At 38.5% G+C, this 27,369-nt stretch overlaps 2 protein-coding genes across 4 annotated transcripts; both read left to right on the forward strand.

Annotated features, from left to right (window-relative positions):
• Window positions 1-626: 626 nt before the first annotated feature.
• LOC131987098 (dixin-A-like) lies at window positions 627-14,176 on the forward strand. 3 transcript variants are annotated; one of them, XM_059352255.1, is made up of 21 exons: window positions 627-1,075; window positions 1,787-1,916; window positions 2,942-3,067; window positions 3,401-3,629; window positions 3,861-3,962; window positions 7,265-7,359; window positions 7,466-7,569; window positions 8,544-8,627; window positions 8,924-8,977; window positions 9,126-9,176; window positions 9,289-9,393; window positions 9,505-9,558; window positions 10,029-10,100; window positions 10,320-10,361; window positions 10,485-10,550; window positions 10,867-11,016; window positions 11,206-11,269; window positions 11,352-11,448; window positions 11,570-11,678; window positions 12,432-12,511; window positions 12,593-14,176. In XM_059352255.1, exons 1-21 carry the CDS (start codon window positions 1,013-1,015, stop codon window positions 12,600-12,602), a joined length of 1,887 nt encoding a protein of 628 aa, XP_059208238.1. In that variant the 5' UTR covers window positions 627-1,012; the 3' UTR covers window positions 12,603-14,176. The 3 variants fall into 3 exon arrangements, with proteins under 3 accessions (XP_059208238.1, XP_059208239.1, XP_059208240.1); XM_059352256.1 differs by having other exon boundaries at window positions 10,870-11,016; XM_059352257.1 differs by having other exon boundaries at window positions 628-1,075; window positions 7,271-7,359.
• An 889-nt stretch (window positions 14,177-15,065) lies between these two features.
• Window positions 15,066-26,126, forward strand: dlat (dihydrolipoamide S-acetyltransferase (E2 component of pyruvate dehydrogenase complex)). The gene is made up of 14 exons (XM_059351821.1): window positions 15,066-15,466; window positions 17,794-17,895; window positions 17,975-18,099; window positions 19,080-19,236; window positions 20,244-20,370; window positions 21,209-21,390; window positions 21,550-21,697; window positions 21,838-21,905; window positions 22,142-22,255; window positions 22,554-22,661; window positions 22,766-22,884; window positions 23,605-23,767; window positions 23,918-24,054; window positions 25,069-26,126. The coding sequence occupies exons 1-14, from the start codon at window positions 15,230-15,232 to the stop codon at window positions 25,196-25,198; spliced, it is 1,917 nt and encodes a 638-aa protein (XP_059207804.1). The 5' UTR covers window positions 15,066-15,229; the 3' UTR covers window positions 25,199-26,126.
• Window positions 26,127-27,369: the final 1,243 nt, after the last annotated feature.

The following is a 27,369-nucleotide window of genomic DNA, read 5'->3' on the forward strand; positions in this document are numbered from 1 at the left end:
GACATCTACTGTTGACCTGCCCCTAAAAAAAGCCTAAGTCACATTTCATTTCTCTTAAGTTACATAATTTACACACAGTGGTATTACTATGCCAATAGCCATCCTTTGTTACATCCTTTTTGAGTGAAATGATCGATAAATGTCATATGTTACACTTCTGGTGAAGATTTTTGTGTTTCCTGCAAAACTTGAAAAAATGCGTTAGGCTTTTTTTAGGGGCAGGTCAACAATTTCTTGTGACTTAGGCAATTTCTTGAACATGCCTTTGTGACTTAAGCAAGATATGGTAGCACTTTATTTTGAAGGTGTCTACATAGAGTCACACAAGCCTGTCAGAAACATGACATGACAAGTATCATGAGCATCAATGTTACTTCCAAGTGTCATTAATGTTTATGACACATCCCATGTCATGTTTATGACACGCTCATGTCACTCTTATATTGACACCTTCAAAGTAAAGTGTTACTATATCTTGCTTAAGTCACAAAGGCATGTTCAAAAAATTGCCTAAGTCACATTTTATTTTGACTTGTGCATAATAGTCAAGTCACACACTTGACATATAGGCCAGTACCTTAAAGGGGTAAAATCACATGATCTGATCAACTGAGGGTGTAGGCGATTTTACCATAGGTGGCCGGCGTCATGAGGAGATGATTTAGGCAATACAAACAATTTTGACAAAAAATGACTTAGGCTATTATTTTAGCAGTGTGACGATATACGTAAATGATCTGAACTCTTACAGCTGCAATTCCGGAAGTGTTCGTCAATAGAGGTTTTATTTTGAAACCTCTAACCGGAAGCCTTGTATGTCGGAGTGGACCGGTGACTTGACGCCGGTGTCCCAGCCAGAGTAACGGTGGCTCTCTTCCGATCCCTCAATTGTCTCGGTTTGTTGACGTTTGCCGGAGTCCAGCCGCCGCTGGTAACGGGGCTCTGTGTGAGTCGAGTGAGAGTCAGTGGAGCTAGCCGGCTAGCTAGCTTAAATGGGTTTTCGAGTTAAAAGATGATCGCCTCACTTTCTAGAGGAAGTTTGCTGGATGAGGTTCTTCATGGGGGCTTCAATGAGGTAATGTTTACCGACCGTTACTAACGTATAGAGTTGATTGTTTGTTTGTCTAACCATTTAACCATTGATATTAAACGGTTAGCAGACTTAACTGTCGTCCGCTTGCTACATTTTGGCCATCGTAACTTAATAAAAACTTAAAGTAAATATACCACATTTCTGCAGTTTGTAACGTTAAAATAATGTTGGCGTAAGCGTTATTTAGGACAATAAAGCACGTTAGTTAGTTAGTTAGGTTACGGGTTAAACGATAGCAGTAAGGTAATGGTTGTCAGGAAATAAGATTAGCTAGCTTTAGCATGCCTCTTAAACAGCCATAAAATAACCAAACATAATATTTAAGTTTGCGTCAACGAAAGAATCCAAATTTTCATGTTGTGTTTAAAATGGGATGGTTTTTTGTTGTTTCCCGGACGACTGGCTGTCACGTGACTGAATAGGACCGGTAAAGGTGGAGTAAAGACATGCTGATGATGCTGAACCATGTAACACTGGGCTCAACACCAAATTACATTACTGGCCTTCACAACCAAAGTAACATTTAATAGGCAAGTGGGACAATTAGACTGGCCCCGCCTCCCCTTCCTTGTCCCAACATAATAAACAAAGGAATTCATTTGTTGCCGTGGTCTAAGCCTTTTTTGCCCCCCAACTTTCAGCTGCGTGTCTGTGGTTTATTAGATTTCTGTGTATCTGATTGATGGATTGCAGCAGCAGCTGGCAGCCTATGTTTCCTGGGTGAACTCTCAGCTGAAGAGGAAACCAGGCCTGAAGCCTATCACTAACCTCAGGCATGATCTGCAGGATGGTGTGGTGCTCACACAGCTCATAGAGATAGTTGGTAAGTACACATTTACACATTAACATTGCACATGTGGTGAAGTAATACTAAAAAAAAACATGTGTGTCAGGAAATGAAATTTCTAAATAAACAAATTAGGTCATTTATGTGTGCAAAGGCACTGTAAGCCATGCTTTACTTGCTTATAAATAATGTTTCAATTTCAGTTAGGGTTATCCAGAATGCTTTACCTTGAATGACTTCTCTAATGGAAAAAGAAAAAGGAACCTATAGCTTCTCAAAGTATTTTTTTAAGATTTTGCAACAAACAAACAAAAAAAGATCTCAGGTGTATGCAACACTGCAAGATGTGGAATTCTATATTGAATGGTAATTTGATTAAACAAGATTATGTATACCTAAACATACTTAAATACCCAGAATTTGCTGCACCAGGATGCGGTGTAACCACAGCGTGTGCCTTGGTTCGTCAAAGAATAAAACATTCTTTGAAGTTGACAGTCTTTGGTTATATGTCATTGCAAGAATGAAATGAAAATAAAATTGTAAATAATAGAGACACTTTTGTGTTATTCTGTAACATATTGAAAATCCCCTTTTTTAAATGCAATAATTTAGATTGAAATATTGTAAATAACAGCACAAAATGCAATAACAATTTACAGGCAGGAGTATTTTTCATTCCTACATTAGGCAAATATTTTAAAATAGTTTACCAGTTATCCACCATAGCCAGTACACATTTAAGAGATATCCACAAACTTAATCTAGTTGTTTTTCCACGACAAACCAGATCTTTTTTTATTATTATTATTATTATTTCTAAGAGAAATGCTGTGCAGCGGTACCAACGATGATATTATGTGTATTATACACTCACACATACCTGTTTACACACCCAGTGACATTTGGAAAATTATACAATAAATGACTGCTCTAAAAATGTTTAAATGTAATATGGTTTCTTTAAACTTGAATTTCATTTTATTATTGGAGATTTGGTACTGACATATTTCATTCTTTTGTCTTTCGTCCTCTCTTTCAAATTTCCTTCACATTGGCAGCTGGGGAGGTGCTGGAAGGAGTTTATGTTGCCCCACAAAACAAAGAGGAAAGCAGGAAGAATGTGGAGCAAGTCTTGCAGTTCATTTCCTCCAGACACATACGCATGCCACACATATCCGCAAGAGGTAAATCACTGAAAACTCTGTAGTTTCTTGCTCTCTTTCTCTTCATTTTGTTTCTCAATTTTTTAAAAGCAGGTGTTCTTAACATTTTCTGGTTGCTGTCTGTATTTTACACTCATAACATTTTATTTACTCCAACACACATACATTGCATGCTGCATTGTGACAAGTACACATTACTCCAGGTGCATCCTGACAACAGTGTTCAATCTTGTGCATACCATTTCATCTGTTATAAAGCTGCTGTCTTGGCATGTCATGTTAATACAGTATGTTGCAAATACTGTACATGCCAGGGTCATTACTGAGAGACACATGTTCCCTTTCTGTCTGCAGAGATTGTTGATGGTAACCTGAAATCTCTAATGAGAATAATTCTGGCGCTGGCTGCACACTTCAAACCCTCAGCCAATCACAGGGCTGCTTCTGGAAGTGGGAGGAGTTTAAGGGGTTCTGCCAGCCACAACCCTCTCTCCACTGTTGCACTTGCACAAGGTGCAGCTGCTGCATTGGCATCAGCACGACTTGATGCCTCACAGCCTGCACGTGCCATTCGTATCCACAGGTATGATGGCGACAATGATCATAACCATACCCACAAACCCTTGTTAATGTCTTTCTGTAATATGTAACTGTTCTCTGCAGTGTTTGTCAGGTAAATGTGTAGTCTTTGCTGTCCTCTGGTGGACAAACAGATCACCAAAATCCCTTTCTCACAACTGCTGAAATAAGACTTTAAGTCTCTATATTTGCCAGATCTTATTAACAAATAAATTACCTCTGCTGTGTCTCTCAGTGGCTGGGGGTTGGATTCGGACAAGAGTGTGTGTGTCCGTGCACTGGTTCAGCAGTATGAAAAAGGAGCTCACGATGACCTGGATAGTCCTCAGTCCAACAGGTAATCTGCTTGTCTATGACAAATACACTTACTGTTCTTAGCCTTAAATGTGAGATAAAGCAGCATACATACATATACAGTAGATAATATTATTTTCTTTCTCTGTAAAAGACTCATATCTACATAGAAGTGGATAACTAGCTTTTTATCATTTATATCAACTAATATTATATATATATATATATATATATATATATATATATACACACATATACACATATTATATTTAAAAAGAAAAAAGCATTTGTTGAATCTCCTGTGACACTCACAGGTTGGAAGTATTTTCATACGCAGCATGAGCTTAATCATTTGAGGTTGTGTCATTTTGAATAGTGCAGGGCTGTGAAAAATACAACTAAAACCTGACTTACAAGTATTTGGGCATTGCTGACCTAAATTCATCAAGGGGATTGCTGCAATTTAGTTGCCTAAGGTCAAATGGTATGAATACATTTTTTCATTTTCATTCATGTATCAATTCATTTAGGTACTTTTTTTATGTTACTTTTACAAAAAATAGATTTTTGCTCAGTGTGCTTTTATATATGACTCTGCAACGCACTAATGTCAGAAAACAAACTCCACTTTGTTGTTATTCATACTATACTATACATTTCAATGCATTTCAATTACATTTTCCGGCAGTTACATTTATGTAAGTTCTCTGTTATCTTGCATCTTCAACACCTACTTTTCCACACTGTAGAAACAGAAGACTTCTTTCAGTGTTTTTTTTAGTGTGTGCTCATGTGTGTGTTTCTCACTGCCTGACAGAGCATATGACTTTAGTACTCCAAACTTCACCCTGCTGTGTGTGTGTGTGTGTGTGTGTGTGTGTGTGTGTGTGTGTGTGTGTGTGTGTGTGTGTGTGTGTGGTAGTTAATAGACATCAATGCAAACCGCAGGCAGATGATAGAAAGAAAAGAAACAACCAGTCTTTATCTAATCCAGTCACATGTCCTATTATCCTCTGTGCCGTTTCTTTTTAAACGTCATGTTTTTGTATGTGTGTGTGTTTCTAATGATAGAAGGAGAGGTTCACGCATTGGTTATTGGTAAAGTGATGATGCAGTTTAATTTAGAGAGACTGAGATTCAACAGAGCTGTAACGATGCTGCATCACTTATCAGTGTCTGCTGCGTTAGTTGCCATGGCAGCTAGCTGGAGGGTGAGGGGCGGGGCATGCCACAGTGAGGAGACTCACAAAGTCTTATTAGTTTGTTGAGATGCTGGTGCCAGTGACCCACATGTAGAGTTGGAACATGGGCTCCTTGGAAGTATTATGCAGTTTAGCCCACTTGTAGCCCACTATGGGGGGGACGCAGATTAAATGGTAAGATCAGACACTGAGGCAGTGTGGGTGTGTATTCCTGTGACAGCCTGTGTGAGTTTATGCTTCTTTTACCATAACTATAACAATTCTACAGTGCTAAAATGTGAGTCTGTTAATTAGGAGTAATGTCTGTCTGTATGCACCATGCAGTGTTTAAGGGCTTTGATTTGCAGAAAACATGTTAGCATTGAGGGCTCTTGGCAAGTTTGGATTTTAGAAAATGTGCATTGTTCTCTTGTGTTTTTTAATGCGCCGGAGACATGTTTTGGGGGTTTTCTGCCCACTGCATTCTCGTGATCGCAATACCTCAGGAACCCCATGAGGGGATTTCTTCAAATTTAGCATACATTTTCGCATTTATTCACGGAGGAACTAATTAGATATTTGTTATCAAGAGACCAAGGTTACTGTGACTTCACAAAACACATTTCTGGCCTCAAGTCATAAATTCATACGACAACAATATATATTGGTCAGCAGATATTATTCGGCAATATTTGTCTATCATAGATATTGATACATATCGTATAGGTCAGTATATACATTTTTTCTTACAGAACATATAATACAGAAAATGATGCTTGAGGTGATTTAGAAATGGTGTCACATAGATTATCCAGCATAGCACTGGACAAATGATATGTTCTCTCCTCCATCACCTACAGATGAAAAGTAACAGCGAACAGGCAGTAAAATGTGGCATTATTTCTCAAAAGAAGGTGATGTACTAGACAATGTAATACATTATGTAAAATGTATAAAAAATGTAAATATTCTTTCATAGTGGTTTTGAAAGAAAGCAGCCTTCTGAGCACCTTTGCATCATCATATTAGCGAACACAATTTTTGCTCAATTGTATTGTTTCCCCTCTAAATTGGGCCCTAATTCACATGGGGATTATGGCAAAATTTCAGTATAAAGTGATGACATTTTATGTCCTGCCCACCTTAAAACTGTGGTGATTTACTTTTTTGTGCTGGCAGGTTGAAGTGTTTTTGTAGCATCCAAGTTTTAAAATTTGTATCCTCAGAAGAAACAACCCTACTTGGAGCATTGTTTACTGTCATGGCTAGAACTTTGTGTTCTCTCCTGTTCCTCTGGTAGTTCACAATCTCGTTGGTTTTGCTGATACGGAGCTTCAGGTGATTCCTGTTGCACCATGTGACGGGGCTCTCTATCAGTCCTCTGTGCTCCTATTAAAAATAGCCACTCAGTAAAGAGAACACCTTTCCCACAGAAGTGCAAGCAATAATTTCGATTTCTGTAACAGTTTTAAATAATATGTTCTTTTTTAAAACAGTCTGTCAGTTTGTTTCCTGTCAACACTGAGAGTACAGACAGGGCTTCAGTGTATATTTTAATTATATGATAAACATTTCAGGTATATTAAATCAGACAATAAAAGTAAATTAGTCTTCTAATTATAATTATAAAAACAATTAAGATAATAACTAATGATGAAAAAGATGAGCAATGTCAGCAATAAACTGCCCTGAGACAAATGAATCAAACAATTAAAATAATACAAAAATAAAATAATAAATTACCCAATAATAAGATAGCCTAAAAGCACTAACAATAATAATAACCAGATAAGACATCTTAAAAATAACACAGTGTGATAAAATTAATCAAAGGCTTTTTTTTAGATGATAAGTTATGAGAAGTGATTAAAAAGATGTCACTGGTTTTGGTTTTTGGTAGTTTCGGCTTCAGACCCCCAGGCAGGGAGTTCCAGAGCTGAGGGGCCTTGACTGCAAAAGCCTGGCCACCTTAAATCATGAGCGGGGACTCAGGAACAGCCAGCAGAGCCCCATACTAATATTTAACTATATATATATTACAATAAATTCAGAAGAAGTATGATAGCATTCTGTATTTACACAGCATGTATGTAATTGTTTACATGCATGCACCCCTGTGCTCTTCAGCAATGGATTGATTAATCAGTATTTTGTCCTTCTCGAGCCTCAGCTCCGTCAGTCCACTGTCCTCTCCAAGAGCTCCACCAAGCTGCCACTCAGACAGACAGCAGGAGGAGCGCCAACAACAGGAAGGCGGAGGTCAGTTGTGTCCCGCCACAAACCGGCACGTCATTGATTAGTAAACCTCAAGACTTATCGTTGGACACGTGATAACACTGTGTCATGTGTGTGTTTGTGTGTGTAGATGAGTCATGTCACGTTGTAGAAGAGACGGCGTTGGACGATTCCCTTAGTGAAACCCTGGAGAAGGAGGTGCAGGAGACACGTAAAATGGTGTCTGCTTTGCAGGTACATGCATATTGAAGTTTAAATCTGGAAGCCCTTTTTGTGTATGAAACAGATTGTTGTCTTTTTGTTTTTTTAATCAGAATTTTTTTTGTTAACTTGCATTTTAAAGTTGAAGTGTTCAGTACATTATCTTTTAGCAAATTAACGGAATATTCAAGATGGAAACTATCCATGCAAATTAATGGGGATTGATTGGAAATAACAGATATAAAATGGAAATATAGAGGTTCTCATCTCAGGTTGTATTTACCATGTTAATATGCAGACATAAACAATCTTCTTGCAATATCACAAGCAGACATACTCTGTTAATTTGTCAGAAACATGCAGTATGAAATCTGTTGAGTTAGCTAGCTAGCAAGTTAACTAATGTGGAAAGGTACTTTGATAGTTCCAGCCGACAATATTGGCTGTGTTAATTTATAAAAAAGAATGTTTTGCAAAAAGGAATGAATGGAAATAGATGAATTAGTTTTATAAGATCACGCTTAATCGAGCCACATGCCACGTGTTAGCCACAGCTAGCAAAAAGTAGCAGAAGGTGATCATTTTAATTACTGAAGAGTGACTGAAATATTAGTACAAAATATAGTCACTCCAGTAAGACAAACAACACTGATTGAGAGTATATATTTACAAATTACAGACTTTTTTGGAATCTGGGTTTTATCAACAAAACTTAAGTAAAATCTTGTTGACCTTTGGCCCAGACAGTGCAATAGTGTTGGCAGTAATGTGGGCTGCACATGTGATGGGAGAATGGACTGTGCATGCAGAAGGTTCATTTCAATTTAATGTGATGCTGAGAACAGATCATGTCTGTGTTGGAACAACACAATGTTTTTGGACTATATGAATGCTGTGCTTATTTTGCGTCAGACAACCTACCAGCTACTGCTTTTACTGGTCAGAGCTTTCTGAGCACAGCAACTTCTATCTAAGTAAAACTGTTATTTGTACCTTTGTGTTTTAAGGCCCTGCTGCTGCACGGTGCGCTGCCTGAGGATGAGCAGGATGTGACTTTGAGTTTGGACCAAGGCAATGCTGAACAGCAACTGGTAGTGGAAATTTCTCCTTGTACTTTTAGTTTTTCATCTCTTTATTTCAATCTTGATTTCATCTCGTGTACTTCTCTCACTTTTCTGTGCCACACTCTCCTTTGCTTTTGTTTCAGCAGCTCTTTGTGTTCAGCACAGATCACATTTCTTTTTCCTTAATGTGGGTTTGTGTGTGTGTGTGTGTGTGTGCGTGGTTATGTGTGTGTCAGAGGGTGACACGGGTATCAGTTTCCCGTCTTTCACAGTCCATTGTGGTTCTCACACACACACACGTCCCTTTTTCCCCTCTCTTACAGGTAGTCATTCGCACTCGTTTGGATCAGAGCATGGAGGAGGCTCAGGAGCTGAAGGTAAAGAGTTGTATCATTTGTTTTCTTTTGAAACTGTCCATATGTTCTTTTCTGCTTTTGTTAGGACACCATTCACCACTGAGAGGATACACTTCTGGAATGCACCTTGTGATTAATATTTAATTGTGCTGTTTGCTGTTTGCTTTAGAGGGAACTGTTGCGCTGTAAGCAGGAGATGAGAAACCTGCAGGGAGTCAAGGTAAGACAAAGCCAGATCTAATTAAATAATCATAATGATTTTATTACCCAGCTGAAAATAATCCGGGTAGCTGGCTTACTTTTGACTTTCTGTTTTATATGTATATGTGCAGGACGCCCAGCAGCAGAGGCTGTGCACTCAGGAGGCATCAATACTGCAGATGAAGCAAGAGGTTCTGAGAGCCAGCATGACGAAAGATGAACTCAACAACCAGAATGTACAAAATATATTAATCTGGTTTATATTGTGATCTCACAAATGTACTTAAATTACTGTTTTCAGTAGGTACTTTATATTTCTATATGTCCTCTATGAAAATGTGTTATAGGCTGAGCTGCAGTGGAAGCTGGACGAATGTAACCGGCTGTGGGGCGAATGCAAGGTGAAGTACTCCGATCCTTCTCTTTTAATGTTTGCTGTAACTCAGTTTAATTGTCCTGACTTTATATTCCACACCATCTGTTTTTTTATTTATTTAGTATTCCATTACATTTTAATATGAACATTGTCACATTGTGTTCAACAAATGACTCCTAATGACTGAATGCACTTATGTGCATGCTGTGTGCTTTATTTCAAGATCTGTTCACTTTAACAAAGTATTCCAAGTAGCCTCCTCACTTCACTGTATATTCCTCAGTCCTGTCCATACAGCTGAAAGAAATTTGTTCATATAATCCCTCTTTTTCCAAATAAGAGAACCAAAGAGGACTAACTCAGTCCCCCCAGTTTCTTATTGTAATTTACTTTTCTACCATTTGAGGGTCACAGAGAACACAACATACTATTGAGTCTATTGAGTCTGTACTAAATGATAAACCTCAACTTTTCCCTTTGGTTGGCTGGGTGCAGAAGGAGATAGGACAGAAGGACAGACTACTGCATCAACTCAAACACAAGCTTGAAGAAAGTAAAAAAAAGCAGGTATGTGAGCCAGTCTGAACAAGCTCCAGTGGGCTCTTCTGTCCAGCTCAGTGTGTGAAAATCACTTTTTATTTCCCTTCACAATCCTGCTTGCAGTTTATTTTACTTCAGGAAAGTGTAATTTTTTTCGATTTCTCTTTCACTTATTCAATAACTTCATTGCTTATATGGCTGGCTGGTTTATATCAGTGGTTGTCCGTTTATGTTTCTTTCTGGCAGAGCGAATTGCAAAGAGAGATGGAGCATAAAAACAGCATGCAGGTAGTACTTTTGCTTTACTGACTCCATAAACAGTTTCAGGTTTCATATTCAGACTGCACCGGGCAGTCATGAATTCAGATATACATTACGCCGCTGATACCTTTTCTTTCTTCTTTTTTTCAGATTCCCACCGGCACAGAAAACAATGGATACTCCTACTCTGGAAATCCATCTCCCTCTATGTCCGATGTAAATATTGTTTCTATTGATAAAGCTGTTCAGTTAGTGGGCCTATTATTATTTTGCTTACAAAGCATCACACAGCTATACACTCACATTGTATTGCATTATCTAGGCTTTATACTATAATTTGACCGCATGAAACACTAGATTCCTCATTCTAACTTAAAAAGAAATGCTCAAGAGCTGCGTATCACCTGGAACTCAGTTACTTGCAAAATACAGTATTTGTAGGACACAACATGTTTAACATGCAAAAAATAATAACACACCGCTGTTGTGGATGAACAAAAATCTTTGTGTTTTTGTGTTTGTGTTCTGTAAGCAGGCAGAGGAGGTTCAGCTGCTCAGAGATTCACTTAGGAGTTTGAGGAACAACTTCAGAGACCATGACCCACAGCACCATACACTGGACACCCTGGAGCAGGGCATAGTATCACTCATCGATAGACTACATGTTCTGCATTCACACAGGGTACAAACACACATAAACCACTGACTTGTTAAATTATTAGCGGATGGCCATTTTAAATCAGATTAGTGTAATTGCGTGTCTGCTATAAATGTGTATTACACTATAAAATCTTATTAGTTCTTGTTTCTTTTGGCAAAATGAAGTGATTTAAAATCATGACGGGCTGTCAACATTTATTTAAACATGCAGGGAAGGGGGAAATCTCCAAGACGGAAAGGCCAGCACACAGACACTGACTCCTGGCCTTGCACAAGTAGGTTGTTGCGATGTGAATCTCCCCTAAATACACATAATATTTATGCTTTTACTAACAATATTTCTGCTGTTCATTACAGAGGTCTGTCAGTCCCACACTGGTCCTTCTGCCTCCACGAAAATCCTTTATTTTACTGGAAAATCCCCAACACCTTCCATGATCAATATACCGAAGAGGTGTGTGTTGTTTTCCAACAACATTTAAATGGTTTTTTTTTATGCTAAATCAATTTTTAAAAGTATATTTTGTAAAAATGAAATAATAAAAATACACAATCTCTTTCAACACATTGCACAGATTGGGAGAGGTCACTCTAAAGGATGTTAAAGCAGCTGTGGATCGAGAGGGAAACTACCGGTACCACTTCAAGGCCCTGGATCCTGAGTTTGGCACTGTGAAAGAAGAGGTAAGAGAAGGTTTGGGAATAAATACATGATGAGACAGTAATAGTTACTTAAAGACACAATGACTAGGATTTGCCTAAAAATAATGTATAGATTAAACAAAAACAGCTGCTTTTTTTTTTTTTTTTGTTATTTGTTTTCATTTTGCGGAAAAAAATTCAAAATGAGAGTAATTCTGGGGCTGGCTTACACCAGCTGGAGGTGGTTTACAGATCCTACTCATTGTGCCTTTAACTACTCTTAGCTTTTAATACTAGCTTTATTTGTGCTAAACTCTAGACGGAGGACAAATCTAGGGTCCTTGATCTGTGCAAAAAGGCACTCCAACATACATATAGCATGTAGAGCTGTCACAATATCATATTTTCACTACATGGTTAGCGTGGCCAAATAATTTACATTAATATTTCCGTGATATCTATTATTTATTGTGCATTTGGTGTCTTTTTTTGGCAAGTGAATGCCAAAAATAAAAGACAAAGCAATAACGGAAAGAAGGAAACTGAAATGAATTAGGAGGTCCTGAATTATTTACATGATATTATCATATGTTTATTATTAACATGTTAACAGTATTTTATTTCTTCAATATCACAGTTATCGCCAATACCGGTATATTGACCATGAGGGATGTGTCATGTATTTATATGAAAAGAAAAGAGTTGAAAAATGTGAAGATAATGTGTCCATTGTGTGTGTGTGTGTGTGTGTGTGTGTGTGTGTGTGTGCGTGTGCGTGTGCGTGTGCTTGTGTAGGTATTTCTTGATGCTGCAATCATTCCAGGCTGGGAAGGAAAAATAGTGGCCTGGGTCGAAGAAGACCACGGTGAAGAAAGGTAACAACATGTTAATTCTGTATCTTTTCTTAATTTTCCTGACTCTCAGTGGTAAGCATCACATTATCTTTTGTTTCTTAGACCATTGTAGGTGCAAGCTGAGGAGCCATGACACACCGAGACAACTGTTTAACAGATTCACATGTGGATACCTTTGAGATTTTAAGTATTGGCAAAATACTGTCAAACTTGTTATCAAGAGATTTGGGCTGATCAGCTAAAACAGACTCATCTGGAGACAGTGTAAATCTGTAACTGATGTGTAGAATATGGTAAAACTCAGTGCCTTACAAAGCTGTCTCCATCATATACTTATACTGTATTATCCAGTTTTGATAATATGGACTCAAAATGAGATAAAAGGATTATTTGACTGTTTCTAAAACCACACTTTTTAGAACTGTTGTTTCTCCTGAAACCAGAGGTTAGTGCTGCAGTGAGGAACTGTGAAAAAAAAGTAATTTTTAAGTCTTCAGTATCACTTTTCATTCCCTCTGCAGCAATGAAGTATTTGAAACAATTACGACCAGATTACATGTAAGAAATATGTATTGTTCATTATTCTATAGGCAGGTACATTTCAGTCTTAATTGTGAATGTAAAGTGGATATACAGTATTATTTACCATAGGGTGAAATAGGAAAAACATTTTCTAGTTGAAAAAAATACCACTTTTATAATAGAAATGTTACTAGGATCAGAAACTTTGTTCAATTTTTTTTTTTTTTTTTGTGCTGCACAAGGTTTGTTGACATTCAGACCTTTTGCTGACAAATACACTGCCTAGCTTCTATCACTGTTACTGTGTTTTGTATAAATTACATATAATAGATCACACAAAAAGAAGGAGGTGACGTCACCTGGAGATGTCCAAACAGGACAATTTTATTGCAGAAAATACAAAAAAAAACCACCACCTGAATTTATATCAGACTCATCAGTTTTACTAAATAGGACCTAAATCCAGATGTGGGTTTGAATGTCAGTCTGTAGCTCACCATGCATTGCAAACTGAAATACTCCAACTGAACTGCTGTCAGTTAATTAGAAATGATGCTGGAATTTTCATGTTCATGTAGAAATGCAGATGAACAGCACTCTTGTTTTGTTTACTTTATGAATATGTTTTGTATATTGTGTAAAAAAAATGTCACTATATCCTTGAACTCTTATTTGTTTAAAGAGAGATTCCTGTGAAGAGAGAATGTTTGTGCTCCTGTTAAAAAGATGCCGTGGATGTGAATTTGATATCATTGATGAGATTTACAGGACACTTTTGTCCTGAAACAATAGACCATCCCACTATTTATGGTTTGTGTGTGTGCACGTGTGAGTGAGAGAGAGAGATCAGGATGGACCTTTTAATGTTTTTTATTCACTCTGCTTCTATCTTCCCATTTGGGATCAATGCATTTGCCTTCACTAACAAGCCAACTGAAATATGCATCAGTCTGTTTTAAAATAAGACCTGTTTGATTGCCATAACTGCCTGTACTGTAAAACGTATAATTTGCTGGTGAGATGGTTAGTTAGCATTTTTGTTTACAGAAATATTTGAAAAAAATATGGATATGGCCTGTTTAAAAAAAAATAAAAATGTCCTTTGTGGAATGTTAGAAAAGACAGATATTTGGAAATAAAAGCTGAGTTTTGTTTTTAAAAAGATTTTCCAGTTTGTGTGGTTGTTTAAAGTTAAAGTTAACTGATAGCTATTGTTTTGCACTTTATTTGTTTCTTCAACAATGCATATACATCTATATTTCCATCTACACCTACACTTTACACACTTACAATACACCTTACAATTATTTGTTCCCTTTTAGGAATATATTTCTTTATTTCATGTCACTTTGGATGAATCGGGGTGTTGGCCAAGTCTGCTCAAAGCCACTGGACTGTATTTTATATGCTTGCTACCGGTACTTTAAATTTTCTAAAGATATCAACAACGTCAGGTTGAATTGAGGCGTCTAAAACATTTGATGGAATGAGGAATCCATAAAGGAAAATTGCCTTCAAAGATATGCATTGTGAAAATCCATTCATCCTGCAAGACATAACAGGTAAAAAGAGTAAACAAACAAACAACCAATAGATAGCCTCATGAAATATCCCAGATTTCAGATGATGTACACAACTTCTGTTACATCAACTGTTGACCTGCTATCTCACCCTAAAAACCCACTACTCCCAATTCTCAATAAAAGGGGGCAGAATGATAATGGGTTTAATGATTATGCAGCTGCAGCACGTAATTTAAAGTGTATTTTATCACAGGCAGCTTTATTCACTGCTGTTACTGTCTGTGTTCTCAGTCAAATATTTTGCTGCCCCCTTGTGGTCGCTGATATAATTGCAGTAAAATATAATGATAGATTTTTCTAGTTTGAACAATCAGGGTTTGAATTAAGTTATTTTTTTATTTCATTAAAATTAAATGTATTTTCACCTGTTTTTCCCAGAGTGATGTTTCTTTATTTTTTGTATACTGTGATTGAAATCTGATAGGACAGTGTTTACGACACCTCTGTCGAAGCTACGGCAGGACAAGGAGGGTAGCCGTAAAGCGTTGTGTTTTGGACTGGAGGAGGTCATTAGAAAGTGAGGACGGGCCGGTTCTCGAGGCACAGACACCCGGTGCCAGCATTTATCTGATGCCGGTGTAAGATTAAATACATTATTCTACCGCTCCGTGTAGTGTTTTAACCGCTTGCGATAATGCTTCGTCTGATCCTGCGGCTCAGGCCGTCTGCCGGGCTCCGCTGTCCCCGTAACCTCCCGGCCGGGCCTGTCGCCCTCAGCTCCGGATCTCTGAGGCGGCTCCACAGCGGAGCGACATCCCGGGCCGTGTGTTTCGGCTCCGGCTTCAGCCACAGGGGGACTGTGCTGCGGTGTCCTCAGCTGACAGGCAGCTACCAGAGCCAGCGTTTCTACAGCCTGCCGCCTCACCAGAAGGTACCGTTACCGGGCTGGCTGTCCGGTTGCTATAGCACCAACGTTCACGGTTACAGCTAACGTGACCTCCCTACCTAGCAACAGATAGCATAGCTGTGCCAATCACACTCTGTCACTCCTCTAGAGGTTAAGTCCTGTTACATCCAGCTGTTGGATACTTTAAACTGTAAAGTCAATTCTTGCAAACCCCTTTCTTTATTAGCCACCGAAACGTTGATTTTATGTTATTGCATTGTTAGATGACCCCATTGGAGGTTGGCATTTGTGTCATTAGCCTACATGTATCCTTAGATCAGTTTTATATCAATTAAATGCACTCAGTTTTAAGTTTCAAAGTGTACCTATAATCCAGTAAAGCTAATATGTTTGCTGTCATATCGTCACACTGTTAAAATAATCGCCTAACTCATTTTTTTTTCAAGTTTTGCAGGAAACACAGAAAACTTCACCAAAAGTGTAACATATGACATTAATTGATCATTTCACTCAAAAAGGATGTAACAAAGGATGGCTATTGGCATAGTAATAACACTGTGTGTAAATTATGTAACTTAAGAGAAATAAATGACTTAGGCAATTTGTTGAACATGCCTTTATTTTGAAGGTGTCTACATAGAGTCACACAAGCCTGTCAGAAACATGACATGACAAGTATCATGAGCATTAATGTTACTTCAAAGTGTCATTAATGTTCATGACACATCCCATTTCATGTTTATGACACGCTCATGTCACTCTTGTGTAGACACCTTCAAAATAAAGTGTTACCATATCTTGCTTAAGTCACAAAGGCATGTTCAAAAAATTGCCTGAGTCACATTTTATTTTGACTTAGGCATAATAAAATCCGCTTAAGTCACACACTTGACATAGGCCATTATCTTAAAGGGGTAAAATCACATGATCTGATCAACTGAGGATGTAGGTGATTTTACCATAGGTGGCCGGCATCATGAGGAGATGATTTAGGCGATTATTTTAACAGTGTGACAATATGTGTTATACATAATGCATTTCTTCCTGTGCGAATGGGCACGCCTGTGGGTCCCAGTCCAAACGGAGAGAACTATTGCAAAAAACAAAAACAAAACCCAAATGATTATTTATACACTACTGTCCAAAAGTCTTAGGCTGGTATGAAAAATGCATAGGTTCTTCTGTTTTGAAGGCAAATGGGAAATCAAATGTCATGAATCCAAAAACTTACAAAAATCAATTCTGCAAACACTTTCCTTTCTCAGCTTCCAAAACAAATGATGACACAATTTGAAGTTGGTACATTAGCATTTGTGTCATTATCCTACGTGTAGCCTTAAATCAGTTATTATACAAATGAAAGGCACTCGCTTATGAGTTACAGATAACCCATATCCCAGTAAAACCAATGTTTGCTGTCATATGTGTGTTATACATAATGCATTTGTTGCAGTAGAGCTGTTTTCTTTCATTGTGTAAATGGGAACAGTTGTAGGTCCCAGTCAAAACAGAAATAACTATTGCAAATAGAAAAAAAAGTCTTTATATATGAATTACTCACACTGTTTTACCGACCTTTTATAGTTATGAAATATGGAGTAAAAGAAAAAAAATGCTTGTTCACTATACACACATTCTGGTATGCTACTGACAATTAAAGTAAAACTTTGCCCCCAAAATGATAAATTATATAGAAATGTTAATTTTGGGCACAAAGTATTCCTGTAATTGTCAGTCAGTAGCACACCAGCATGCATGTAAAGAGAACAAGCTCAAACTTTTTTTTTTATTTTGCCCCATATTTCAAAACAATAAGGTCATGCTGCAGTATCATTTTTGTTTGAAAAATGTCAACCACTGTGGGTCATATACATACTAATTACCAATTTTTAGCAGAAAGCACAAAGTGACAAATTTAGGTTTTTCTAATATAGTCAATATTGATATTAAAAGCACATATTTGCACTGCACAAATAATCATTGGACTGCTTGGAAAAAATATAAAACAAATTGCTATTTAAATAGATCAGTTAAGGAACCCCTCTCCTAGCCAATATCTGTCTCTTGAATGGTACCACCTCTGTATATCTACTATTGGATGTTGCACGACCTTGAAAGCTAACGCAAAACATCACAGATGTGGTGAAATGCAGCTGTATGTGGGTCATCTATTGAGCAAGATGAGGTGATGATGACAAAGCAACTGCACTTACAACACCTGACAGTTCCCAGTATTTGCAGTTTGCATTCTTGAATAAAGCACAAAATAAGTCTTCTTTGATTTTAGGTTTGCAACCATGTTAAATATGGTGCTTCTTCACGACTCTTTAATTCTGTTTTGTGTTCATCAGGTGGAGCTTCCTGCACTGTCACCCACCATGCAGACCGGAACGATCGCTCGCTGGGAGAAGAAGGAGGGAGAAAAAATCAACGAGGGCGAACTTATAGCTGAGGTTAGGAACCGTATCCAGTGCTCATATTACTGTGGGAAATCATCACAATGCACTTCTTAAAATGTTTCTATCTCTGTAGGTGGAGACTGATAAGGCCACTGTAGGTTTTGAGATACTGGAGGAGTGCTATCTGGCAAAGATCCTGGTTCCTGAAGGGACCAGAGATGTCAACATCGGAGCTGTAATCTGCATTACGGTTGACGAGTAAGTTTCTATCATGGGACAATGTCAAATGCAGGCAATGACCTCATTATAAAAGAAATGTTAACTGATGTCATATGTCAAATTAGTCTCCTTTGGAACAAGGGGATCCACATACTGGACACCTGTTTTTACACTTGATGCTTTAACAGTGATAATACAAGTTTATAGACAATAAACTAGTACATTACATCATTTAGCAACTGGTGGATCTGCAATATGTGTTGTTCCCACATGTCTCACTGTCAAATTAAGAGCACTGTAGTTTGGAGAACTGACAGCTGGAAACTGATTTTTGACACAATACCAAAACGGTTTTTATCGTGTCACACAATTTCAGGTCCTCTACTCCAGCTATTCTCAACCTTTTTGAGTGGCGACCCCCAATTTAACATGCATGTTGTCCCGGACCCCCGCTCACTGAACAGAATCTCACACGCACAGTTCAAAACATCTCTCTGTCTGTGCATATATATATTATATTTTATTGTTATTTTTAATCTAAGTCCTTTGCTATAAGTTTGAAGGTCCATTCTGAGTGTGTAACAGTCAGCTTCAAGCCAGAGACTCCTTGGAAAGTAATAACTTGCTACTGTGGGATTTGTCAGAAAAGACACAAAATTGCCCAAAAACGAATCAAATTGATCAAAAATTTAAATAAAATTAACCAAAAAAGGACTCAAATTGACCACAAAAGGACAAAAGATGACCACAAAAAGACACAGTTTGACCAAAAAAGACACAAAATGACAAAAAAAAAGACACAAAATGACCAAAAAGACTAAAACACATTAACACATGAACACTTTAACACAGTGGAGACAGAGCTGACTTCCAAAATGATTTGGCGACCCCCAGAAATCATCTCGCGACCCCAATTGGGGTCGGGACCCCAAGGTAGAGAATAGCTGCTCTACTCTATGTGTTGTGGTTATACTTTGTGTAAATATGTCTAATAACTGTGTGTATATTTTCTCCTGCAGCCCTGACCTCATCCCAGCCTTTAAGGACGTAACATTGGAGTCACTTCAAGCAGCAGGTGCCGGTCCTTCACCAGTTGCCTCCGCTCCTGCTCCTCCTGCTGCTGCAGCTGCTGCTCCTCCTCCAGCTCCAGGCAGCTCCTACCCACCACACATGAAGGCAAGCTTTTTTGTAGGGTTGTTCACTCCGGAGGCCCGTATGTGATGGAATTGTGTGTCTATTGCATTAGAGCAGAGCAGCAGTTTAATTTGGTGAAGTTCTCTATTTTGTTTTTGCTTTTTAAAGTTGGTTCTTAGTGGAAAATCCTAAAATTTAAAACCAATATGTGTAGAGAACTGAGATAAGCAGACTGTGAGCAACAAGAGCAACATTTTTTTTTTTTACCAAGGTTGACTCATTTTCCAATGAACTACATTCAGTGCTATCTGAATAGCATGAAAGATTTTACAATAAATTAAAAACATTATATAAAGTGACTTGACTTTGAAGTGTTGGTAAAAACCTTTTAAATCTAAAATTGATGATCTTTTATTTGATAATTTATTTTTTTTAATTTTTATTTATTTTTGTAAAAAAGAAAAAACTTCTTAATGCAGGGCAGAGCTATTTAGTTGTTGAGCTATACATTGGATTCTTTTTAGTCATACTTATGTAGGAAAGAGAAGAAAGGGATCGGTACTTGAAATCAGCAGATATTCATTATTAAATTTCTCACATTGGGATTGGGGGTAATTGGTAATTGCGGACTATTTTGAAAATGATTTGTGGTTTAAATTTCATTATTAAATTTCATTATTAAGCTGTTCACTCTATGGAAAGATTCAGAAGAGTTTGAAATTCCATGCATGTTGACTTTGTAAGCTCAAGCAAATTGAATAAACTTGCTGCTCTGCGATAGGGACTTCTTTTTTTGAAAGTCTTTCATCATTTGTAACGCTGTCATAACAAAATCATATTTATATTAGGTTGATTTTCTTGGTCAATTTAGTGGTTCTTATGGTGCGTTAGTGATCTTAAAAGCAAAGAAGTTGTGGCAAAAAGTGGAAATATTTAAAATTGTGTTATGGTTGTCTCTGAAGATCTTTTTTCTTGCTGTATATGACATGCCTACCTATGATCTGATGCTGCATAATTTCTTCCATGGCTCAAGTCTGTGCTTGTTACAGATCACACTTCCTGCCCTCTCTCCCACCATGACGATGGGAACAGTGCAGCGCTGGGAGAAGAAGGTGGGAGAGAAGCTGAGCGAAGGAGATCTGTTGGCTGAGATCGAGACTGACAAGGCGACCATCGGTAAACCCAAACACCTCAGTTGTGGCGTATTTGCACTGTGTGCTCTAGAGCAGCGGTTCCCAAACGTTTTAGCCGCGCACCCCCTTCTGTGTCCCAACCAGGTTGACGCACCCCCAATCCCCCACACCTTGAAAAAAACCAAATGCAATAAGCTTTTTTATAGCCATATTAAAGGCGGCATGTTTAATCATGCTCAAATTACCAGAACACACATATAATTAAATAATCACCATCACAACAATGCGGTCTCGTATTTGAATTAATCTGAAACACAGTTTCAATATAATGCAACAAAGTTATGCGCAAGCTTTCACTTTTAAGAGCAAAGAGGATGATGACAGGCTCAGGATCAGAGGCAGAAAGCACATAAGTTGAGGAAAATGTTATAATATTTTGAGCGGCGTTGAACAAAAAATGCAGCAAGTTTAAATGAGCGTGGAGCTAAACAACCCGTCATCATAACACAGGCTGGAAAAATGGAAGACGCTTTATTTTAAGATGAAGTGCATTTTGAATAGCCTGCATTTATTAATTAATTAATATTACAGTTTTTGATTTTAGATCTTACAAAATGTTTGTATGCTTATGTGGAAATGTTTATTTACACTTCTTTATTGTGTGGGGGAAAAAAATTTAATTGTGTAATTATCAGACCGCCATTACATTTTTCATCTCGTGCACCCCCTAGCAGCAGCTCGCGCACCCCCAGGGGTCCACGCACCACACTTTGGGAATCCCTGCTCTAGAGCATCACCGTCCTATGTAACAATTTGAACGACAGCCTAAAAGAGAAAAGCTCATCTCGCTTAACATGTCCCTCTCATGTGTCTGCGTGTAGGCTTCGAGGTGCAGGAGGAGGGATATTTGGCCAAAATCATGGTGCCAGAGGGAACTCGGGATGTTCCCCTGGGTGTGCCGCTCTGCATCATTGTAGAGAGAGAAAGTGACATTGCTGCCTTCAAGGATTATGTAGAGACTGGAGTGGCAGAGGTTTCTACACCACCTCCAGCACCAGCACCGGTGAGACACACATGCAGCTGTAAATTTGAAATATAAGTGAATATTGTACCCATATACTCGCAAAAAAAACATCCTGAATTTGGCCTCTATTCAGTTAAAGATTCAGTGTATTCTATTCAGTGTGAGAGTGATTTGTGATCGTTTGCATTTATGTTTCAGGTTGCAGCTCCAGTTGCTGCAGCACCCAGCCCTGCTCCTGCAGCTGCAGCTGCAGCTCCAGCAGCTCCCAGAAAGGGTCGTGTGTTTGCCAGCCCACTCGCCAAGAAACTCGCTGCAGAGAAAGGAATTGACCTGGCACAGGTCAGCGGTAAGTAACCAAGACGCAGCTAGTCGCTTAGATCTGTGTTTGTAGAACATTAACTGTTTCTAGTGAAATACGAAATGCCCAGATGGAGAAAGTAAAGGTAAATATTTTATATACTGTATATTTTATGATTTTCTGTTCAGGCTCTGGTCCTGATGGGCGCATCACCAGGAAAGATATTGACGGCTTTGTTCCACCAAAGGCAGCACCTGTAAGTGAAGGTCACACTTTTTTGTATCCACAAGCAATGCAGGATTTATCCCGTGTTATCAACTTTAAATTCCTTAATTGATTGATTGAAGTCATCCACATTGGCAAAAAAACTTCAGTTATTTACAGTTTACAGTATTTTTGAGATCTCAAAATGTTTCTGTAATGCTGTATGTACCTCAAGGTTTTGGGGGGTAATTTTGTTTTAAATGCAAATTCGATCATTTCCATTGGCAGGCCGTCGCTGCAGCTCCCACGCCAGCTGCAGCTCCAGCTGCTCCTGCACCTGCTGCAGCTCCTGCTGCACCAGCTGGGACCTTCACAGACATCCCTATCAGCAACATCCGCAAGGTGAGAACAAACACACACCTTTTTGGTGGTCCGTTGTGTTCAATGAGGGCTACCTCCAACAGTCGGGTGTAATTCATGACACGCTCGTTGTATGCAGGGTTTGGTGCTGGTTTTATTGAATGCCGTGAGGCAAACATCCTGAGGGGCTTTCACTGTGAAGCTCTGTTATCTCGGACCTGTGCTTCCACATTTTGCCCTGAGGACATTTATCAACGCAGGCTCAACTAACATATCTTTTTCCTGACCATGATGAATTATGGATCAAAAGCTCAAGTGCATATATGCATCTCTCCTGCAGGTCATTGCTCAGAGGTTGATGCAGTCCAAGCAAACCATCCCCCACTATTATCTGTCTGTAGACGTCAACATGGACCAAGTGATCGAGCTTCGGAAAGAACTCAATGCTGTGAGTTTGTGCTTTTGCTTTGATAGACAAGTAACAGAATGACAGATTTTGTTTACCTCAACTGAAGTTTGAGTCTGTTAAACAACCTCGCCACCTCTCTGCAGGAGGTGAAAGCCCAGAATATCAAGCTTAGCGTGAATGACTTCATCATCAAAGCCAGCGCTCTGGCCTGCCTCAAGGTCCCCGAGTGCAACTCCTCCTGGATGGACACGGTCATCCGCCAGTGAGTAAACACACATGAACAGGCATATCCAAGCAGGTTTATCATATCATAAGACTTCAGACAAAATCTTGACAGTTTGGAAACGCTTAATTAGTTAGGCTTTAACTATACTATAGGAATGTGCTTGAATTTGTTACCTTACCTTATCATGTGGGTCATCTTCACAATCACTCATGTAAAACAAAGTTTTACTTTCACTTTAAGATGTGATGATAAAGGCTGTGTGAGTCTGGGAACGTTTGATTTAGGTGCCTTGAAAGTTCTGTAAAAGTGCTTACATTTTACTCTTAAAAAGCTGTACACACCCTGTATACAGTAAATAAAAAATATGTTCTTTTGCTTTGTAGATCAAATAATCTACTAATCGTACATTCATTTATCAGCTATCCATTGTCATCAACTAAAGTATTCTAGTCAACTTGTCTTTTTTGTTCTTTCTTCAAATCTTCACATTTTGTCTGAAATCAAAACTTTTTGCTGTTCAAGTGACTTTAGTGTACAACACAATGGAATTGTCATTTAAAGGGAAAAAAGTATCAAAGGAAAATCAGATTAAATTAATTGATCTTTTTGTTCAAGAATGGCCTCTTAAGGTGTAGCTGCACTATTGTGCCAGTGGGTGGCACTCAAAGCACATTTTTAAAACCTCTTCTCCATTTGAAGTCACGTTGATCAAATTTCTGTTCCCCCATCAGTATTGACTTACTTCAATGTTTCCAGGAATCATGTGGTGGATGTGAGTGTAGCAGTGAGCACAGCCAACGGTCTCATCACGCCCATAGTTTTTAACGCCCATACCAAAGGGCTGGCCGCCATCTGCTCCGATGTGTCTGCTCTCGCTGGCAAAGCAAGAGAAGGCAAACTGCAGCCGCACGAGTTCCAGGTACGACACATAATCCGATTCTGTCCGTACACGTAGTTTTCCAATTTCAGGAGTATGGGGTGTGGGATGATTAGTTTTATGCAGATTTCATCTATCCAGTGAACCAGCAAATTGAAACGGTCCTCTTCAATGTGTGTTTTTTTCCACCAGGGAGGTACATTCACAATCTCTAATTTGGGGATGTTTGGCATCAAGAACTTCTCGGCGATTATCAACCCGCCTCAGGCCTGCATCCTCGCTGTCGGGGGCTCAGAGAAACGGCTGATGCCTGCTGATAACGAGAAAGGGTCAGTGTCATCACTACAATACTAAAACAAGTTGCAGAACAGACTGTACTGATTTTAAAAAACCTTCATGGCTATGTAGTATTTTAAATTATACAACTGTAGTGTACTTGAATCAGTCTTAATTAAAAAAAATTGCTTCCAGTAAGTGCATAACAGCCGTACACAATTTCAGACAACACTACCCTGTGGAAATATACACACTATACACTATACAAGTAAGTATATAGTGTACACAGTGTCCAACATGAAATGTACTAATGCAAGTACCCGAAAATTTAGACACAATGGAGGTTTCATTTTTCTTTTCAAATTCTGGCTGTTTTTTGCCAGGTTACCAACTGTAGCTGTAAGAGCTTTTAGGATGATTTTTTAATATATTCGTCTATTTGTTTGTTGTTTGGCTGGAAGAAATTGTGAGATTTGTTTTTATTCAGCTTTTTTACAGTATAACAAATTAGAACATTGGGTGTTTTGTTTTTATTGTTTTGTTTGTAGACATGTCAGTCATACTCATGCATATATATACTGCTAAACTTGCATACATGTGGAAGAAGATTTAAACAAATGAAGGGCGTTTAGTGGAAATATACATTTTCCATTTCTAGCATGTTTTCTCAAATTTATTTACTTGAAGCTTCAGGGGGAAAGTGATACTTTCCATGACAAAAATTTCATAAATTATATTGTGCCATTCTCCTGAGGATAGAAAGTTTTTATGTGTGAGACTTTTTATGTGTTTTCCTTTGCTAAACGTGTCACTTTACTTGTTCTACTCATGTGAGCAATTGTAGCACTGTACACATTTCCTCCTGGACTTCTTTTTTTCAGTCTCAGAGATGTTTTCCTGATTTAAGAGCTGTTGCCAACTTGTTTTTAATTGCTACTAAATAGAGTAAATCGCTACAAGATAGTAGAGGGTTTTTCCCCTCTTTGTTTCAAATTTAATAAATAACAATTCTAAACCTTCTGCATTTCCAAATTTAGAAACTGATACAGTGTGCGTTTTTTTTGCAGGTTCGACGTAGCCAGCATGATGTCAGTGACGCTGAGCTGCGACCACCGGGTGGTGGACGGGGCGGTCGGCGCGCAGTGGCTCGCAGAGTTCCGCAAGTTCCTGGAGAAACCTGTCACCATGCTGTTGTGATTGGACTGTACTGCTGTTTAACTGCATCAACAGGCAGAGGCCTCCCACTGAAGTGATCTGATTGGTCTAAATCCGGTCTGGATCCTCCTGTGATTGGCCAGCCTGCCCACCAGGTCACTCCCAGTTACCCTGAAGGGAAAGAGGCAGAACTCACTCCGCTTACCTGTCTGTCTCGCTGTCTCTCCTGTCAGTTTTTCTCTCCGCTCGCTCTCTCTCTCTCTCTCTCTCTCACTCTCTCACTCATACTCTATTTATTGAGGCCCGGTTTCAGGAGAGACCAGAATTAGGTATAATTTATCCTAGATTAGAGACCGGTCATACGTCACTAAAACATTGATAATGTTTTACAAAGGGAAGTGTTACATGTCCAACCAGCGAGCATATTTATCCTGAAACTTATGTGTGTTCCTGCACACTCTAATCTGTGATTTTGTGTGAATGTGATAAAGACAACGGAAAGTGCAGCTATCTGTGGGTTCCAGTCTTTTGAATTGTGATTTTAGAGGATGGAGCTAAATGTAAGTTTTAAGACACACACAGTCCAGATGTACACACACAAACCTGTCCCTGTTCCGTGGCCACACACACATACACACACACACACACAATTGAAACATGAGGTGTGTTTTCTGTATATATTCTTCACTGTGAGCAGTGCTGTATATATATGGTGGTGAGCTGTTTGGTTGGGATAACAGAGCTCATATCATTCAGGACTGTACAGATATGAAATTATAACAAAAACTCTTTAAAGAAGTAATGAAAGGTTTTGCCAATTTTCTCTCTTCAGTGGGGATGCTTTTTTTCTAGTGTCAGAGTAAAACACTTTACCTTGGAAATATTCTGTATTTCACTGCTGAAACGCACAAAGCTGGTGCTGGATGTTATATGTTATCTGAATAAATTGGGAGAAGTCAATATTTTGTGCCATATGCTCTTTGGTTTGGGTTTTTAAAATGTGACTTTTTGAAAAAGCCCAAATTAAAGCAGTCAGAAATGCAAACGGTACTCACATTACCGGCTCACTTCACCCTCTTTGATTAGCGCTGCATACCAAAGAGATAAAGTAAAGATCTAAGCCTACTTGTCTGTATATTTTCCAGATATCTCTGTCAGCTGTCACTGCTGATTCATGCAGTCCCACACACACAATAACGACCCACAACACCTGAAAATAGGCTCCAACTGCCTCCGTGCTCATCAGCATTTCCATGTTTTTGATTTAATTTGCTAAATTGTCACATGGAAGTGCTGTTTTATACAAGCAGCATCTACAATCCCATGTATTTACATTAAAGAAAGAAAAATAAAGATGACAGGAATCCAAACAGCAGACCTCATTGCGGTGACATAATAAAAGGTCAAATTTGAAAACTTGAAAAGGTCACATGTTTCTTTGTTGCTCTCACCTCATGAACCTTTTTTTGGGTCCAGTCCAACTTAAATCTTTAAAGATTTCATACAAATACATTTCCCGAGCCTTTTTTCTGCTCCACGACTCAACTAAGTAATTTCACTAAATTGCATTAGCGGGCCACTGTCTCCAATAAGCAATGAATAACTCCATGACTGTCCAGTCATTAAGAAACTCCCAAAATGATCAGAACGCTCACTTCCTAATGTTCCCATCTGGGGCTCATTAATCTGCTTTATAGGTTCACTGGTTCGAATTTCAACGAGACATTTGGTTGAGGCTGGCGAACTAAACTAAGCTGGAGCTCATTCGGAGGATCACTGGAGGACTTGGCAGGCGGATCGACTTATGTGGGTCATGAATAACTAACACATTTTATGCAAATCCATCAAAAAGCAGCCATGACAGCATTTTGTTTAGCCCATAGGTCATAACTTGGATGATGTCCTTATCACCAGATGACTTGCTGCAAGTGTCAAAAACTAATCTTTGAACATTTCCTCACACCAGTGACACCTTGTATCTGAACTGCCTTGAATCCATGAATCCCTATGCACAGATGAGTGTTAAACCACCTTTTTTTTTTTACAAGAAGGAAAGAGCTGGTTTGAGACCCTAGAGGAGTGTTTCTCAACCTTTTCCTCAAATTTATTCTATTTTAACACTTCACAATAATTTAGAATATTGTTTTACATTTTTAGGTCAGTTTGATGAAGTGCTACTAGTAGCAGAAGTTTGATGTGCATTTTAACCATTT

Source organism: Centropristis striata, chromosome 15, assembly GCF_030273125.1.
Source record: "Centropristis striata isolate RG_2023a ecotype Rhode Island chromosome 15, C.striata_1.0, whole genome shotgun sequence".
Lineage (NCBI taxonomy): Eukaryota > Metazoa > Chordata > Actinopteri > Perciformes > Serranidae > Centropristis > Centropristis striata.